This window comes from Notamacropus eugenii, chromosome 4 (assembly GCF_028372415.1).
Source record: "Notamacropus eugenii isolate mMacEug1 chromosome 4, mMacEug1.pri_v2, whole genome shotgun sequence".
Lineage (NCBI taxonomy): Eukaryota > Metazoa > Chordata > Mammalia > Diprotodontia > Macropodidae > Notamacropus > Notamacropus eugenii.
In genome coordinates this window covers 427,129,305-427,147,856 of record NC_092875.1, presented here as the reverse complement: position 1 = coordinate 427,147,856, position 18,552 = coordinate 427,129,305, and the positions used below count along the sequence as shown (strand labels likewise).

The 18,552-nt window shown below is 40.2% G+C and overlaps 1 protein-coding gene across 1 annotated transcript in view; it reads right to left on the bottom strand.

The window, feature by feature from the left end:
- The window catches only part of SLC45A2 (solute carrier family 45 member 2), a 68,953-nt gene that overhangs the window by 34,477 nt on the left and 15,924 nt on the right, over positions 1-18,552 (bottom strand). Inside the window, exon 3 of the mRNA XM_072605882.1 lies at positions 708-1,048. Coding sequence (XP_072461983.1) covers positions 708-1,048 — 341 coding nt within the window. The remainder of the gene's footprint in view (positions 1-707; positions 1,049-18,552) is intronic.

The following is an 18,552-nucleotide window of genomic DNA, read 5'->3' as shown; positions in this document are numbered from 1 at the left end:
AGCAAGAGATGACAAGAGCTTGAACTAAGTTCCTTGGTTCTCTTCAAGCTACAACTCAGCTTCTGTCTTTTCCATTAAAACACTTCTTGATCCCTAGTTGTTAGCCTTTGCTCCCTCTTCAAACTATCTTGTATTCACTTTTAGAGCCTTAGGATAAAACACTAGACCTGAAGTCATAAAGATGTGAGTTCAAAGCTGGTCTCAGACATTTACTACCTGTGTGATCACGGACAAGTCACTTAATCTCTATCTGCCTCAGTTTCTTCAACTGTAAAATGGAGATAACAAAGTACCTACTTCCCAGGGCTGTTGAGAGGATCAACTGAGATAGGCCTTTATAAAGGCTTGTCCTCTTCTCCCCTGTCTTCTATCATGCAGCTGTCTTCCTAATCAGACTATTCAAAGCTATTATCACCTTCCCTCTGGTATTATATAAACCAGAGCTTTCTGTAATAGTGTTAGAGCTGAAAGAAATATGATGGCCAAAGGAAAAACCACAGTTGAGAAATTGCCATTACTTTCACTTAGTTGGGGAATTTTTAATCTAGAAGCCAAGAAAAGACTAGGTTTGCAGCTGATCAATTTTTTGCCAAATAACAAATACTGTAGGTTCCCATTTGACTTTTTACATCTAGAGAAAAAAATGGAAAGATCAGAGAAAAGCAAATACAGTTTAAAACAAAACAAAAGAGGACATCCATCCTCACCAGTTCCTCCTTATTTTCCTTGGCTTCTCCCAGTTTTGCTGTAGCTAGTTCAGTCTGCTCTGTTTTCATGTAAGTATCTTTGACTTTCTCTAGAGAACCATAGGCATAGCCTCCATTTTGCATCAGCAGAGGGCCCTGTGGGTTGTGCTGCAGTGTGCTGTCTTCTGGGTTATCACAGAGAGGTGCTTCAGGGATACTGCACAAGTGTATGATGAGACAGGTAGTAAACACCAGAGCTGAGAAGAAGAACATGACCTGAAATTCTGTGCCCAGCAACCTTCCCAGTTCCAAATGTCCCCAGTCTATAGCACCCAAAAGGTAACCGAGAGCACCTCCAAAACCTAGGGAAGAAAAAGAAGAAATATCATGATGATGTTAATCATACATCTGTATTCACTTTTCATTATGTCTTACTCATCCCTTCATTACATTCTTCTTCAAGAGTAGTAGCAGTGCTTTGAATATATAAAGAACTGTAGTGGGGAGCCTCAAATCCTGGGTTCTAGTTAAAACTCTCTCATTAAGAAGCTGGGTGATCTTGGGCAAGTCACTGCCCATCCCTGAGCCTTCATTTCCTAGTCTGTAAAATGTGGGAGATGGACCAGATGAATTCTCAGGTTCATTCCCAGTCTAGGATTCTATGATTCTGTGATAAGATAAGCTGTAAGATTCACTCAGTTCTGATTTTAGTGATTATATCTATTGCTTAGCATTAAATTCAATTCACCAAATATTTATTGAGGACCAAACATATGCTCTATAACTATGTGAAAGAAAGCAGTCTTTTCACTATAACCCCTATTCTTTAACTATCTTCACCTTACTGGAAATTTGTACTATACCTGACTCCTCCCCATTCCTTCTTATGGGTAACCTCCCCCCATTCATTTCTTCTGTGTTATCTTCCCTGCATTAGAATTTAAGATCCCTGAGGGCAGGGACTGTCTTATTTGGTTATAATGATATAACCTGCACTTAGTACAGGACCTTTGTATGTAAGGTGGATTTGAGTGTGCGTAATGTGAATTTTTGTGATTATTTCTTAGAGTTTGGTTTCCTAGGATCCATAGCCATAACCATCTCTTGTTCCCAGGTATTAGATATGAGTTCCCACAGTTATGGTTCCAAACATCCCCACCATGCTTACAGGGCAGCATGTAATGATTAATAATATAAATACGCACTGCAGCTGCACAGTAAGATATAGAGATGAGGTGATGTCAACCTGTGAGGCTATTGCTGGCAGTATGCCTTCTTTGTCTGTTGACCTATAAAACAGGTGGTCACTAGACAGTGAAGGGAGAACCCTTAGGGTTGAACACACAAATGCTGTGTGTGCCTTCATTGGCCCCCATCAAGACTTGGGGGGAATTTATGTTTGCCTCAGCTGGCTCCCACTGAGGCTTAAGGGGATTTAGGGGAACCACAAGTTGTGCCTGTCTCCATTGACCCTATCAAGACACAAGGTTAGCTGCCTCCTCCCCCATTTCCACTGGCCCTTGTGAGAAGGGTGATTAGGGAATGCTGCAGGAGTTGGTGCTCCTGTTATCAGCAACCCTCTTGTGAGAAGACTAGACTAGAATAAAATAAAATTATTAACTCCTTCTTAGTGTCTTTCCTGTCTGACCAGATTATGAGTGAATCTGTGCTAGCAGTTCTCCTGTGCACTGTGTTTATCTGTCTTACAACCTGACACAAATAAATTGCATAATATACATAATAAATAAATGCATAATGAACAAGTAAAATATCTATTTATCCATCCATCCATCCATCCATCCATCCATCCATCCATCCATCCATCCATCCATCATCTGCCTGTCTATCTCTCTAAAGTTGTTCCCTTTCAAGGAGTCAACATTATTTTGAGTAAAGTCAGAAAATACAAGTAGAAAACACCTAGAATACAATACAAGACTGTCCATTACAGCCTAAATAGCTGATCAAGTACCACAGTGCTCCAAGTTCATTTCTTGAGCACTCCCATCTCTTGTTGGCATGAAGGTGGTGGGTTATAGGCAGGGCTGTGATGGCTTAACAGCTAGTTCTCTGGTGAAAAATGTATACAAGACATACTTTTAAGTTTAATCCATGTTAACATTTTCTTCTTCACTTTCTTCAGACTAAACAAAAGTCAAGCCCCAATTTATAGTTGATTTGTTTGCCAATTTCTGTGGTGTAAATGCTCAACTAAAAATTTAACAATTTTCGAGACTCAGGAGTTTTTTAAATCAACAAAGTGTTAATTCATTGTTTGATTGTTTTTTAAGGACCCTTCCTAGTGTAAAAGGAGTGTTTCACTTTAAGCAGCTGAACTCAAAGTACATTCATATTTATATAGTCATAAATCCCACAACCTGCCTCCATGGTATGGAGGCAGATGATGACAGCCACATTTGAATGTAGAGGCTGAAACAGGTCACTGATAGGGCCAAGAGCAGAATCTGGGCTTCCTGGGTTTCAGACTAATTCAGTCCACTAGATTGCATGACTACTTGCAATTGAAAACAACAGTAGCTTATAGTCATATAATGTTCACAGTTATTAAATATTTAACTATTTTGATTTATTGATTAACCTTAATTTGCTTATTAACTAATTTGTTCCTCATTACTGATCCTTTAAGATACATACTGTAAGAATTTGTAGCCCCATTTATACATAAGAGCTTACACTTAACCTTTCCAAGCCCTTGTTTCCTCATCTAATCTTTTTGTGGCAGTTTTGGCATTTCTAGGGGGGGATTTGACTCAGGTTCATTGAGGTTTTTTTTCTGTATTCCTGTTTGATCCTCAAAGAAAACACAGCTTTTCCTACAGGATGGTTGTACTGGCCACAACCTAATAGTTATCAGTTCTTCCTTGTCCTCTCTCTGCACGTGAATAGTCTTTATTTTTGCTGCCAACTTCCATAGTCCCTTTATGGTCAATGGAGTCAGCTGTGATACCAGCCTAAGTATGCAAAGAACATCAGATGTAGAAATGAGAACCTCTCTCCATGGAGAAAAGCAGATTAAACAGTCCAGTTCTTCCTTGTCTGGGAGCTGTTTTGTGACCTCCAAGACACACTCCATTTGTCTTAACATCCTGTGAGGAAAACTGTCACTGGCCGTCAGAACTAGGTTCAAAAGATCTCTAAGTAGTGTTTCTAGTTGTCTAAATTGAAATGAACTGGGGATTTTCTATATGTATTTTTTTTGCATTTCTTTTCCATATAGTTAAATGTATACACGACAGAATGTAAGCTCTTTGGAGGCAGAACTTGTTTCATTCTTGTCTTTGCATTCCCAGTGCCTCGCACATAGCAGTCATTGAATAAATGTTTCCGAACATAAGGAATTGTCTACTTGTATCGAATTTATAGTGTCATCTAGCCCTAAATCTGTGATAATAAATAGCTTTTGTTCACTCTGGAAGAGCAGAAAGAATACTGGAGTACAAGTTGGGAGACCTGAGCCATACCACAGTCCAGGTTCCACCACTAAGAAGCTATATGATCTTCGACAAATCACAACCTCTCTGGTTTTCACCTTCCATGTCTGTAAAGTATTGGAGTTGGATTCAACGATCCTTCAAGTCCCTCTAAGTTCAGATTCCAAGTCCTTTGGTTTTGAATGTTCATTATTTGTATTTTGGAGAGAAAAGAGAAGAGAGGATATGAGAGATCAGCTCTGGATGTGAAGATCCCAGAAACAATCTTTTAAGCCCTCATGCACTGGCTTGCTGTGGAAATGATAGTGAAAGTATGAGCCCTGAGTTTTATAGCACAGTCCAAAGACTATGTTTTGAAGTCATCTAAGGTTACTGAACGACAAAGAAGTGCTCTGTCTTTTTTGAAAATTATCCTTAAATTGGAATTTTAAAATTATAATCTCCGATTCTCTGGTATCAGTGAACAGGCTTAAATTCTCCTGTGATCACTGATACTCCAAGAAAAATGCAAAAACTTCCCTTCCTCTCCACCTCCCAACCTAGCTCTACACATGGCACAGACTACCTTCCTTCTGTCCCCCTCCAAAAAAATGGAGTGGAGGAAATATTGGACAAATTATCATACTATTTTCATTGTGTTATAGAGAAACATCAGGCAAATACTAATAATCATGGGCATTTACATAATGTTTTTATGTTCTTAAAACCCTTTCCAGGTGTTGTCTCATTTGATCCTCATAACTATCCTGTGAGGTAGGTGCTATTATTATATAATATGTCTAACAACCTTACCTCCATGGAAAAAAAATGGGAGCAAAGAATGCTGGTCCCTTCTTCCTTCAGAAGTTACCTATTCTCCATTGAAAAAAAACCAAACTCATGCTACTTTCTAAGCTTTCCAGGATACCCTTTCCTAAGAGATAAGAAAGTTTCTTTCTTCAATCTCAGTTTCAATCACAATACAATCAGCTCTAGCAATCTGGCAAGAACTTAGACAAGAAAGCCAAGCCCAAGTAACACAAAGCAAACAGATATACATTAAATGACTTATGTTTGTTCAGAATAATATATGACCGAAAGGGTTCATCTGATCTCTGACTTACAATCATGCTGAAAGAAAAAAGGCATGGGAGCAAACACACAGCCCTGTTTCACTCCATAGGTAACTGGGAAAGCACTAGAGCATTGTCCATTATCAGAACCTGGGCAAGTATGCATTATGAAATTGATGTACAGTGCTGATGAACTTCTCTGGGCAACCAAATTTTGACATAATTTTCCATACGCCCTCACGACTAATGGTATCAAAGGCCTCTGTTTTGCTCCAGGCATTTCTCCTGGAGTTTTCAGGCAGCAAACACCATATCGACTATTCCTCAGCACTTTTTGAAGCCACAATGATTCTCAAGTATATGACCATCTTCTAGGTGAAGGATCAGCCTTTTAAGGACTCTAGTAAGAATCTTACCAGCAACCACTAAGAGAGAGACCCACCTCCCCCATGATTGTCACAGGACAATCTATTCCCTTTACCTTTATAGATATGGACAATGAAGGCATCCTTGAACTCCTGGGGGATAACCTCCTCTTGCCATGTTACCTGTAATATTTCAGTCAGCTTTTGTAAGAGCAATGGACCCCCTACCTTGTAAATCTCAGCTGGAATAGAATCAGTATCAGGTGCTTTGCCACATGAAAGGAGCCCAATGACATTGAAAACCTCTTCCTCCATTGAAACTTCAGCTAGGGAGGGATTGACTTCATCCTGAGGTAAATGGTCAGTGGCCTCAGCATTGGTTGATGATGGTCTGTTGAGAACACTACAGAAGTGTTCAACCCATCTCTCTAGGATAATGTCCTTACCATATCCTAATCAATGTGGCCCCATCAGCACTGAGTAGTAGAGATGCACCATAGGTCTTTGGCCCTTAAATTGCCTTCAAGGCATCATAAAAACATTGTGAATTGTAATATCAACATAAAACTGAATTTCAAATTTCATATGCCTTCTTGCTGAGCCAAGAATCCTGCATCTCTCTAAGCTTTGCTTGTACTTTACTTTAGATGGCATGAAATGCTGCCTTCTTAGAGACAGATGAACTATCCTGCTGGTAAACCCTATGGAGTTCTTGTTTTTCATTTAGTAGCTTCTGAATTTTCTCATCATTTTCATCAAACTAGTCTTGGTGTTTTAGAGTATTCTGGCCCAAATGAGCAAAAGCAGTGCTACACACCAGATCTCTGAAAGCTGTCCACTCCTTTTCTGCTCCACTGTTGCCAACTGTGTGTTTGCTCAACTTTTCCTCCAAGTTAGCAACAAACTGTTCCTGCCCAGAGAATAGCTTTAATTTGTTGACATTAATTCTTCTGATAGTCATTTTGCCTTGGGGGAAGCACTTTTGATGAATGTGAATATTTAGCTTGGAGAGAATAAGTCTGATCAGTCCAGTATTCTGCACTGCACGTTGCCTTCATCATTCTCACATCCTGTTTGTCTCTTCTTACAATCACATAGTCTATTAAATGCCAATGTTTGTTGTGAGGGTGCATCCACAAAGTTCTTTTTCATTTGGAAACTGAATCACTTCTGAATTGTTTTAGGAAGATTCTGAAGATCACCTGGCAGGTTAAGGTATCAGACACTAAGGCCCTTACTCCAACTAAACTGCGAAACATTCAAATTCTGCTTCAGAAAGCACAACTCTGATGGGCTGGGCATGTTGTTTGAATGCAAAATGTATGCTTGCCAAAAAGACTATTTTGTGGAGAACTCACACAGGGCAAGCATTCACGTGGTGGTCAGAAAAAGTGATACAAGGACACTCTCCAGGTCTCTCTTAAGAACTTTGGAATTGATTGTGTAACATGGGAGACATAGGCATGTCATGTTCAAATCAGAGAAGGTGCTGTGCTCTATGAGCAAAGCAGAATTGAGACAGCTCAAAAGAATTGCAGGATGCACAAATTTGGAATATCCACCCCAAATGTTCATGTGGACTATTTGTGCCCAATCTGTGGTAGAGCATTCCAAGCTCATATTGGTCTGATCAGCCACCATCAGATACGTTGTAACTTGACTGTAGCATAGTGATGTCATTTTGGTCCTCTTTGAGAATGAAGGACAACAACCAAACAACCAACCAGCCTTACAATCCATTTCTATAAAGCTGTTAAATTTACATTCCTATAGCAATGGGTTTGAACAAGTCACTTCCTTGCTCAGGAGGCTCTGAGTGGCTTTCTCTTGCTAATTAAATTGCAAACTCTTCTGCTTGACATTTAAAGGATTTTATTTTACAATTTAGTTTCAATCTATATTTCTAGGTTTATTTCATATTACTCCACCATCAAGAATCCTATAGTCTAGCCTAATTGATCTACCTGCTTTTCCCCAGCATATGACATTCCATCTCATGCTGTCCACCATGCTTAGAATTCTTTTCTCTCTCTCTCTCTCTCTCTCCCTCTCTCTCTCTCTTTCTCCCTCTCTCCTTCTCTCTCTCTCTGTCTCCTCAAGAGCAATTTCCTATACGAGACCCTTCCTGTTCCCTTTAATTATCAGTGTTCTCACTGTCAAAATCACTTTGCATGCATTGCTATTTACTTATAGGTATATCTGTTGTTTACCTCCAACAGTAAACTGGGGGTTTACTTGAAGGTCTGACTCCCTTCATTTTTGTCTTCACATTCTGGGGAAAGTGCTTTAGACGCACAGAACATGCTTAATAAATGCTTGAATTGAATTGGATGTCATAGGGACTCATCTCATCTCTCTAATGCAATAAATAGTGAGAAGGAACATATTGAATGTATTCTAGCGATTGGTCCTGGGTTTTTTTTTTTCCCCTCAGAAATCATTTTTCTAATTTAAGTATTTTCATGAATGTTGCTATTGTTAGTTGAGTAGAAGGCCTCGAACTTTGGGGTTTTTTTTTTTATTGTTCTACATCATATATTATGCTTTTTGAAGGTAAATGAGGCTTTTTGGCTAGGAAACATATTTTAGCACAGATTTAATTGTTTTTTTACATCTTCAACTAAACTGAGATGGACTCAAAGATGCTTCAAACGCTGTGTGTTGAAAGCTGTTTTAAAATGTGAGCTGGCAGTACTGTGAAACAATCTTAATTTGCTTAATTTTTCAACTTGCACTTCCTGGTATGTCAGCATCAGAAAAATTTTGGGCATTGTTACAGCTTCAGATTATTTGTACTTGATGTGATGTAAAACTTATGCCTCTGCTGTACTCCTATGCCAAATAAATGATACCTGAATGCAAGGAAGGAAGAGGAGGAGAAAGCAAATGAGGCTTCCTTTCCTTATTGTTTTAGCTTAGGATTTCACCCAGAATAATAAGCTTGTCCTCTTTTGGTACATGGATGATAAGGGTCTCTAGGTCTTCATAAAATTTTTCTTTGACTTTATCAGAGTTTGTCATGGTGGGAGCATAGGCACTGATGATGGTAGAATGACATTTTCCTGCAAGTGGCAATTGCATTGTCGTGAGCCTGCCATTCGCTCCTTTTGGCAGGCATACCAGCTTGCTGACTTGTGTTCATCCTTTGTTGCCAAAGAAGACCATGCCATCAGAGAAATGATGACATGACTTGCCCTTGACTTTGTTTTGAGTGAGGGAGCGCTGCTCAGGTCACCAGTCTTACTTCTCCTCCAGAGCCATCTGAATCCAGAGACCAGATATTCCTCAGGATGACTGGAGATGACCCAGGATGCACTGGGAGACCTTGGGCTCTTTAAGTCAAGATCTTTGCAGGTACTCACTTATGGTGAGGCAAGGTAACTCAATTCCTCCTCTCCTGTCTGCCTCCCTATCCCCTCCCTTCTCCTCTCCAAAGGAAGGCAAACTTGGATGGCCAAAAGATGCCCAGTTGACCTGGATCTTCACTGGCTCCCCTCCTTTCCCCTCCTTTTCCATCCCCTTCCCCTTCTTTTTCTCCTTCCTCTTCCCTTCCCTTCCCTTCCCTTTTCTTTCCTTTCCTGTCTTCTCCCAAAACATCAAACCCACTGCACTCTGAAGCTGGGACGCCAATGGGCCCCTGCCCAAGGGCTCCCCTGGATCCCCCTAGCTCTAGAGTGATCATCAATAGCAACTGTTGCTGGCTCCCCCCCAGCCCGATGTCCCTCCCCTTCCTGGCCTCATCAAAGGGGCCATGCCCTGGCCACTTCTCAAACAGGCCCATTCAATGAATGGGCTCTGCCTCACCCTCAGCTTGTTGACCAGATTAGTTTTGATTGCAAAACCTACACCAGTTTCATGGCACTCCCCTTTACTTCAGCCACTCCAGAAAAATGGCTATCCAGCTCCTACTTCAGTAAGCTGACCTTCATTTGTCAACCTTGTTTCACTCAGGGCTATTATTTGGACGTGATGCGTGTTGAGTTCTCTTGCAGCAAAAGCAGTTCATCTTTCAGGTCCACTGGATTTTGTGTTGTCTATAAGTGTGCGCACATTCCATGTGCCAATGGTGAGTGGAATCATCCTTGCAGATGTTTTTGTACATTTTGTACATTTTTTTGTGTTTCTATCACAGAGTGGAATTCCCTGCATGCCTCGGTAATCAGGTCAGGGTTGGGTAAGCAGGCAATTTTTAGGGCACCTTTTCTAGCCCCCTTCCTCACACCAGGAGGTGAGCAGTGTGATCCTTAAAGGGCTGCTTAGACACCCAGGGAACTGCCAAGTCCCACTGCTGCTTCCAGTGAGAAGCGTGTGATTTTAATGCTAGAGTAGACTCAGACTTTCAGACTTGGCAGGGAGTCCTAGGGAGGAATGGAGTTGAAAACAGTGACAGCAATGGTCATTTACTGCTGAAGACTTGTGCATCACATGACTTTCTCATCACAAACACTGTTTTCCATTTACCTAAACACAATAAAACTTCATGGATACACCCTTGCAGCAAACATTGGCATCTAATAGACTATTGATTGTAAGGAGATGAGACAGACAAGATGTGAGAGTGACAAAGGCAATTTGTGGTGCAGAGTGCTGGACTGTTCACAGGCTTATCTTTTCCAAGCTAAATATTCATATTCATCAAAAGTGCCACCCCAAGGCAAAATGACTACCGGAAGAATTAATGTCAACAAATGAGAACTCTTCTCTGATCGTGAACCCTTTGTTGCTAACTTGGAGGAAAAATTGAGCCAACACACAGTTGGCAACAGTAGAGCAGAAAAGGAGTGGGCAGTGTTCAGAGATTTGGTGTACAGCACTGCATTTGCTCATCTGGGTCAGAACACTTGGAACCAGCAAGATTGGTTTGATGAAAATGATGAGGAAATTCAGAAGCTGCTAAATGAAAAACGAGAACTCCACAGGATTTACCAGCAAGATAGCTCATTCATCTCTAAGAGGGCAACATTTAATTCCATCAAAAACAAAGAATATGCAAAGCTTAGAGAGATGTAGAATTCCTGGCTCAGTAAGAATGCAGATGAAATTCAGTTTTATGCTGATAGTAACAATCCAAAGTACTTTTATGATTCCCTGAAAGCTATCTATGGACCAAAAACCTATGGTGCATCACAACTACTCAGTGCTGATGGAGCCACATTGATTAGTGATAAGGACATGATCCTAGAGAGATGGGCTGAACACTTCGATAGTGTTCTCAACAGACTATCATCAATCAATGCTGAGTTCATTGTCCATTTCCCTTAGGTTGAAGTCATTCCCTCCTTAACTGAACTTCCAACTGAAGAAGAGGTTTTGAGGGCTATTAGGCTCCTTTCATGTGGCAAAGCACCTGGTGCTGATTCTATTCCAGCTGAGATTTACTAGGTAGGGGGACCATTGCTCTGAAATATTCCAGGTTATATGGCAGAGGAGGTTATCCCCCAGGAGTTCAAGGATGCCTCCATTGTCCATCTCTAAAAGTAAAGGGAATAGATTGTTCTGTGACAATCAGAGGGTAGGGTCTCTCTTAGTGGTTACTGGCAAGATTCTTGCTAGAGTCCTCCTTAATAGGTTGATCCTTCAGCTGGAAGATGGTCATATACTTGAGAGCCAGTGTGGCTTCAGAAAGGGCTGAGGAACAATCAATATTGTTTTTGCTGCCCGACAACTCCAGGAGAAATACCAGGAGCAGAACAGAGGTCTGTATCCAACATTTATGGATCTGACCAAGGCCTGTGACACTGTTAGTCTTGAGGGCTTATGGAAAATTATGTCAAAATTTGGTTGCCCAGAGAAGTTCATCAGTATTTTACATCAATTTCATGATTGAATGAAGGACAACAACCAACCAGTTTAGGATTTAGAAAAGATTGCTTCTTTGTCCCAGGTAGGCCTGGTTCCAGGTATTATGTTGGTATGTAGCTGCCTATGGTTTGGTTCCCTTCTAATCAATAGAATTGATAGAAGCTTTCATTTTGCATTGGACCCACCCATTTCATTAAAAGCTAAAATCACTTATTATTGTGCATTTTTAACAGTTTAGACAAAAATCAACTTTTAATGCTCATGATGGCCCTGGGAACATGAAAAGTAAGGTATTATGGAAGAAAGAGCACTAGAGCAGAGTCAGAGGGTCAGAGTTCAAGTATTTGCCTTCCTACTCACTTTCTAGGTGACCATTAGGCAACAAAAGTAATAACTGCCTCCTTCATCTCAAGTTTGAAAAGAGACAATGTGGCATAGTGGATAGAGAGCTGCCTCTATCCAACAGGAAGACCTGTTTTCAAGACATGTTTCTGACACTTACTTGCCACATGATCTTGGGGAAGTCAATTAACTTTTCAGTACTGGTCAGCAACTCTCTAAGACTCTAAATTACAAAGCAGTCACCCATTTACATTGATAAAGAGAGATTTGTCACTCAGAGTTCCTTATCAAAGGACTAGTCCCCAATGTACAAGGTTATTGTACCAGGTGCTGAAGATATCGACACGAAAGACAAGTTTGCAATTGAACATCTGGATTCTTGTCCTTGTTCTGTTATGAACTTACTGCATGACCTTAAGCAAGTCTCTCTGACCTCAATTTTCCAAATTATAAAATGAAGAGTAACAGACTGGATGATCTCTGAGTTGCCATCCAGCTCCAAAGTCCTATGATAGCAGCATTGCCGTCATTTGAATAGGAAAAGAATAAAGTCTTGAAGAGATTAAGCGTCATGCCTTGGGTCACTCAGAAAAGAAGCAAGACTGGGAGGTCTTTTTGTTTTCTTTCTTTCTTTTTTGGGGGGTTTCTTCTCTACCCACATCCTCTTAGAGCTGTCCCAGAGTAGGGAAAGTAAAAATTAACATTCTCTTCAAAGACTTGAAACAGAAGTCAATTGTAAAATGAAAGCACCCACAAAGCATGAAGAATTATTCAACTGACTGTGAAAGATTAAAGGCTAAGATAACTAAGGCTTCAATAGAGTCCCTTTTTCACTTACGTGTCTAGTCTAGTCAAAGCAGTCCATCTCTAGACTTCAGGTCTAAGGGTCTTTTAAAAAATTCTTATTTATTCCTTAGTTAAAAATTTTACTACATTTTTAATACTTGGATCCAAAAATATAACTATATAGAATGTCAGAATTAGAATGGGCCTTAGAGTTTATCTAGTCTAATATATTCCTTTTAAAGATTGGAAAACTGGATCAAGAGATTAAATGACAAAGTGGGTTTATGGAAGAACCAACACCAGGATACAGATGTCAGATCATAAACTCTTTAAGGTTTTTAATCTCCCTGTACTTAATACCTACTACATTACGTTGCATATGGTAGGTACTTAATGAATGTTTATTGAATTGAATTCTCAGAAAGACACGCAATAGTCAAGAAATAAAGAAATCCATGGATACTTAGCAAAAGCCATGACTAACACAAAATTGTATTTATTACCAACCTAAGAAAGTCTACAGGTCGGATAGTTCTCATCAGAGGTGTATATGATACTAGAATATAAGAGCCAGCATACTTCCATTCAATATGATGAGGTATGGAAGTGGGGTAGGGATCTAAGAATACAATTCTAGCTGTACCACACAGTAACTCTCTCACTGGACTCCTGTCTGTGATCTCTGTCTCTGTCTGTCTATCTCTCTATATGTCCTTCTGTCTCTCTATGTCTCTCTGGGTATGAGTTTCTATTTTTCTCTATATATCTGTCTCTCTTTTTTCTGTTCCTCTCTCTCTCTCTCTCTCTCTCTCTCTCTCTCTCTCTCTCTCTCTCTCTCTCTCTCTTCCTCTCTCTTTCTCTCTTTCTTCTTCCCTCCCTCCCTCTCTGTGCCTCTTTGTGTATCTCTTTCTGTATCTGTGTGTGTATGTGTATTTTAATGAAACAGTAGGATTAAGAGTCAGTTTCTTGTGCCTTTCCTCATTTTCTCTCACTCACCTCCAACTATAAGTTTCAGAGGAAGAAGGTAGGAAGGTACATGTGCTTGTGGGAAAGGGATTTATATTCCTATAATGCCACAGGACAAGGAATAGATACAAAGGAGAGAAGCAAAGCCTTCTGAAGGACAACCCAGATTGCTGAATAGACCATGAAAATGACACAAAAGCTTCAGGAAAATGGAAGCTGATGTAATGACTGCTGGGAGAAAAGTTCCATGGCTACAGGAGCAATGCAGAGCTTCTGCCGTGAAGGTCTAAGGGTAAAATGGAAGTCATGCCCACACACAATCCTCCTCACCCCAGGGGGAGGGAGGAAAAAAGAATGAAGGACAAAGAGGACACGAAGAACTTGTGCCTCAGGCTACCTTTCCCTTTCAGTGTTATGAGTCTTTTGTGAGGACCATTCTGAGGGATGTGTCATAAGAAATGGCCCTCATCTGGGAGTGAGTTAAATAATGGCTCTCTTGCTACAGGGGATGCAAAACTAGTTCATTCTCTGCCTATTACTTTGCTGGATAAATATGTTCTGTTTAAATACGGTACTGTTAGTCTAATACTTTCAGAATTACAGACCTTTGAGGGGAAGTTAAAATCATCCAGATTCTGATAGTCCCAGAGAGAAGATTCTAGGTGAGGGAGGGACATGAGTTGTAGAGGTTATTCACTTACTGGGAAATCCTCAAGACTGAACGTCTGGGTAAGCTCAGAGAAGCGCCAAGAAGTCACATTTACTCCAATGTCTGATTTTTTTAAGCGGATGCTTTCTTGATGAATTAGTGAAAATCAAAGCAATTATGAGTATTAGATATACATTTGTAGACCCTCCCAAATTATATACGTATATATGTATATACATATATACATTTATGTATGTATACAGGATTTCAACCAGGATGCTCTAGAGAGGCAGTGTACTGTTTTAGAGATGCCTGGATGGGAAGATCAGAGGATCTGGTTAAGAATTGCAGTTCTATTATCTCCTAGCTGTATGATATCAGGCAAGTCACTTCTTTCTGGGTCTGTTCCTTTATCTCTAAAATTCAGGAGTTGGATTAATCTCTGAGGTCTCTTTCAGCATTAAAGTCAATGAAATATGACTTCTAATCCTTTTTTCTTTTTAAAATAAATTAGAAGCTATACGGACTTCAAGGCCAGGACATAATAATAGTTTAGGGTTTAGTGACTGTTTAATTTTTTTTTAGGTTGTTCATCTGTGCCTCCACTAAAGTCCTACTTGGGTGCTTTATTACATGGAAATGACTCAGGATACTCTCTGCCAACAGAGCTCAAGTTCTGGTAGGTTCTCCCAAACTGGAGAAGCTTAGAATGAGGGCCCAATATCTGTAATTCAAGGATCCATTTAGGTAAGTTCTGAAAGGATCATCACTAGATGGGCTAAAGGGTAAAGATTTCTTAGCTATAAAAACTCCTGGAGATCATGGACTGAAAGACAGGGTAGGGTATAGTCTTTAGGGCAGTTAGGTGAGGTAGTAGATAGACCATGGGGCCCGAAGTCAGGAAGACACATCTTTCTGAGTTTAAATCCAGCCCCAGATGCTTACTAGTTGTGTGACCCCTGGCAAGTCATTTAACCCTGTTTGCCTCAGTTTTCTCATCTATAAAATGAGCTGCAGAAGGAAATGACAAACCACTCCAGTCTCTCTACCAAGAAAACCCCAAATGGGGTCATGAAGAGGGAGACACAACTGAAATGACTGGACAACAACAACAAATTTGTACATCTATGGAGATGTTACCCACAGCACTGGAATCCTGGATCCTTGAGGTGTTGAGGTAATTCCACCTATGATGGATGGATGTTTGTGGATGTTTGGGATGGTCATAGAATCATATGTGAATGGATTCAAAGCTTGAAGGACCTTCAAAGGCCATCAAGCAGCTGATTAATAAAGAAGTGTATATAATATGACTTGTGTATACTATGGGCCAAGCATCATACTTGGTGGTTAGCATACAAAGTAATCTGTACCTTCAAGGACCTTACAGACCAGCCAGGGAAGTATACATTTATGGGTATATGAAATATATATGCATATATGACTTATTTGCATATATTTCATGCATATAAATATTTCATATCTGTTATATGTATACATAACAAATCTATATAAATGCATATATGTACGTAGAGATATACATATATGTATGTAGGTAAACATACATAGACATATGCCTGGATAGACAGATAGAGATTTGGAAAGGAAAGCACTAGCTGCTGGAGGGATGAGGAAAGATCTCTTACAGATTTTGCTTGGACTGAGATCCAAAAGAAATTAGAGATGAAAAGAGGCAGAGGAGAGAAGAGGATATATTCTAAGCCTAGGGGAGAGTCAATGCAAAGACTTGGAGACAGAGTGTCTCGTATGGAGAACAGCAAGAAGACCAGTAGGCCACATTGCGTTATAGATGGATGAATGTAATGCCTGATAAGACTAGAAAGGTAAATTAGGGCTAACTTACCAAAGGCTTCCCAGTCTTTCTCCATCATACTCCTGTTCATATACTCTATACTTCAGCTATACTAGCCTGCTTAATAATGATTTAGAGAAAAGTTAAGACCCTTAGGGCAAAGGATTTCCCCAGTTAATTCCAAGGAGGACCTTCTCATAGGATCTAGAGCTGAAAGGAACCTTAGAAGTCACTCATTCAAATCCCCAGCTTTTACAGGGGATAAATCTGATCTAAGACTCAAAGAATAAAAGTAACTTTCCCAAAGCCAAGTACATAGTAAATAATAGAGTTGCAATATGATCCCAGGTCTTCTTGAGTCCAAAGCTGCTGCTTTTTCCACTGTTCTATCCCTCCCATACTCCACTCCACTCCCTGGGGGTGGTCAGACCATGCAGTCACATGTCTCTGACATGTTATACCTAGTCCACTATTTGCCTCTTAAGGTATGTTTTATAAGTTTCTCTTAAGGCTAAAGGTGGCTTCCAGCTAAGTAACATAGCTAAAACTGGGGTGACAGAAAAGCAAGCCTGAATCTAGTTAACAAATTAAAGGGTTTCTAGGAGACAGTATGGATTTTTACCATTTGGCCCAAATTGTGTTAAGGTTTTTTCTGATCAATGGTGTGGGAAGTAAGAAAGTTCTGTTGTCCTCATTCCTAGGTGATGGGGGTTGTGACCTAGCATGGACAGGTTAGAGGTCAGAAACTAATTCGAAGGTCCAAGGAGCTGTGTGAGGAAGGGCCTAACAGAGAGGAGAACGTGAAGTCACATGGCCAGGGGACAGTATGTCGAGAAATCCAAAGTTCAGAATTCTATAAGGGTCCTGCCTCATCCTGACCTGGTCGTAGTCCTTCCAGTGACCATGCTGGAAGCCACCTGTTCCTTCAGGGGAAGGAACGCAGGCCTTCCCTATTCTGAACTCCATTTTAAATAAATTTTTCTTGATAACATTTTTGCATGCCAAATGTGTCTCTAACAAACCTGGTGCCCAACATGGAGCTCCCTCAAATGAGGGGCATTCAACTTGCTGTCTTGGAAGAAGTGAGATTAAATTTACGGGATGAGTGCTCCTGTACAAAGTTTTTTTTACAGTCTCTGTAAGTTAAATCTCCAGTCCAAGCAACTCGGACCACGGGCAGGAGTTCAGAGGAAGGAAGGAAGGGAGAAAACCTTGCCAGCAGACCACGTAAGTCAGTATACTGGGCAAAGATCAGGTCACCCTGGGAGCTTCCACTCTGGATCAGTTTTTTACTGAGGAAGGGGAGTTCAGAGTAGCAAACTCTTTGTTGGTCCCTTTTTCCTGTCCAGAAGTTTTTTATTGGCACTAAGCGAATGGAGAAAACTTGGACAGAATCCCAGGAATTTGAGTCACGGCCGCGAGGAGAGCCACTGGGGTTATTGGGAGGATTCGATCCTCTCCCAAGTCAAAAGAACTATGGTGGTTGCTAGGGCCCTGCAACTGACCTGTATTTCCCTAAATCATCTGGTGTCAGGGCCTCTAGGTGTTTGTCCCTGAAACTGGAGTGAGGTTGTTAGAAAGGAATTTAAATTCCTTAGAGTTGGCTTAGAGTCAGAGTAAATTGAGATGACTAGTTGAATTTTGACCGGTCTAATATGAAATTAGTTTATTTTCTAAAAAGAGAGGATCTGTATTGTTCGATCTGTTCTGTGTTTGTCTGCGTGTCTGTGAAGTGTTTTGTTAAATTGTAAATGCAGCCACTCAGAGTGGCTGTGGCTGTGGCTGATCTCCTTCTCTGCCTGATTGCAGCAGCCTCAGGAGTGAGTGGGCCGGAGGGATGGAAAAAAAATGCTTTACAGTTTGGTTTGATAATGCTGTTAATAGAAAGTTTGAAAACTTTTAAGAACGTGCTTTAAAAAATTCTTTCTGCATTCTAGAACCCTAGCCAGGTTGTGAATGTGAAATGAAAGATTTTGGCTCTTTGCACAGTATTCAACTTAAAAAAAAAATGTGGCTCTATTAAATTGTTAAATTTAATTAAATTGTTAGGCTTTTAACCTCTAAGTTTCTTTTTAAGGAATAAAAAGCTGGAAGAGGTGGTGAGTATTTGGTTCCTTCGAAATATAAAGGGAGGGGAGGAATATAGGTGGGATGTGTTTGAACCTTGTATTACCTATTCCCCCATCCCAATTCAGAAAATATTTAGCATGATTGCAAAACCAGTAGACAAAGTTATGAAAAGTTATTGCGTTTAAAAATTTTAAAGTTGTTTACTGTCATTTGTAATTATTACTATTAGTTATTAAACTCCCAGGCCTCATGCTTGGAAGTCACACTTTGTCAGTATTAAACTATTTAGGCCTTTTTGCTTGGGCAAGGAAGGAGGCTCTTTAATTTGATTCAAAACTTTTTTTTTTTGAATCTGAGGAAGTCTTTTCTCAGATATGGGAGCGGCAGGCCATTCCCTACCTTACCTAAAGGAGGATATCTTTTGTAATGGAAATGAGCAGAGTAAGGTACTGGCAGTCTAAAGTTGAGTTTTGATTTAATGAGATCTCAAAGTTAAAATCTGTACTTTAGGTTTGAATTGGGTCAATGTATCTGATGTGTGTACAATTGGAAATTCACTTTAGAATTCC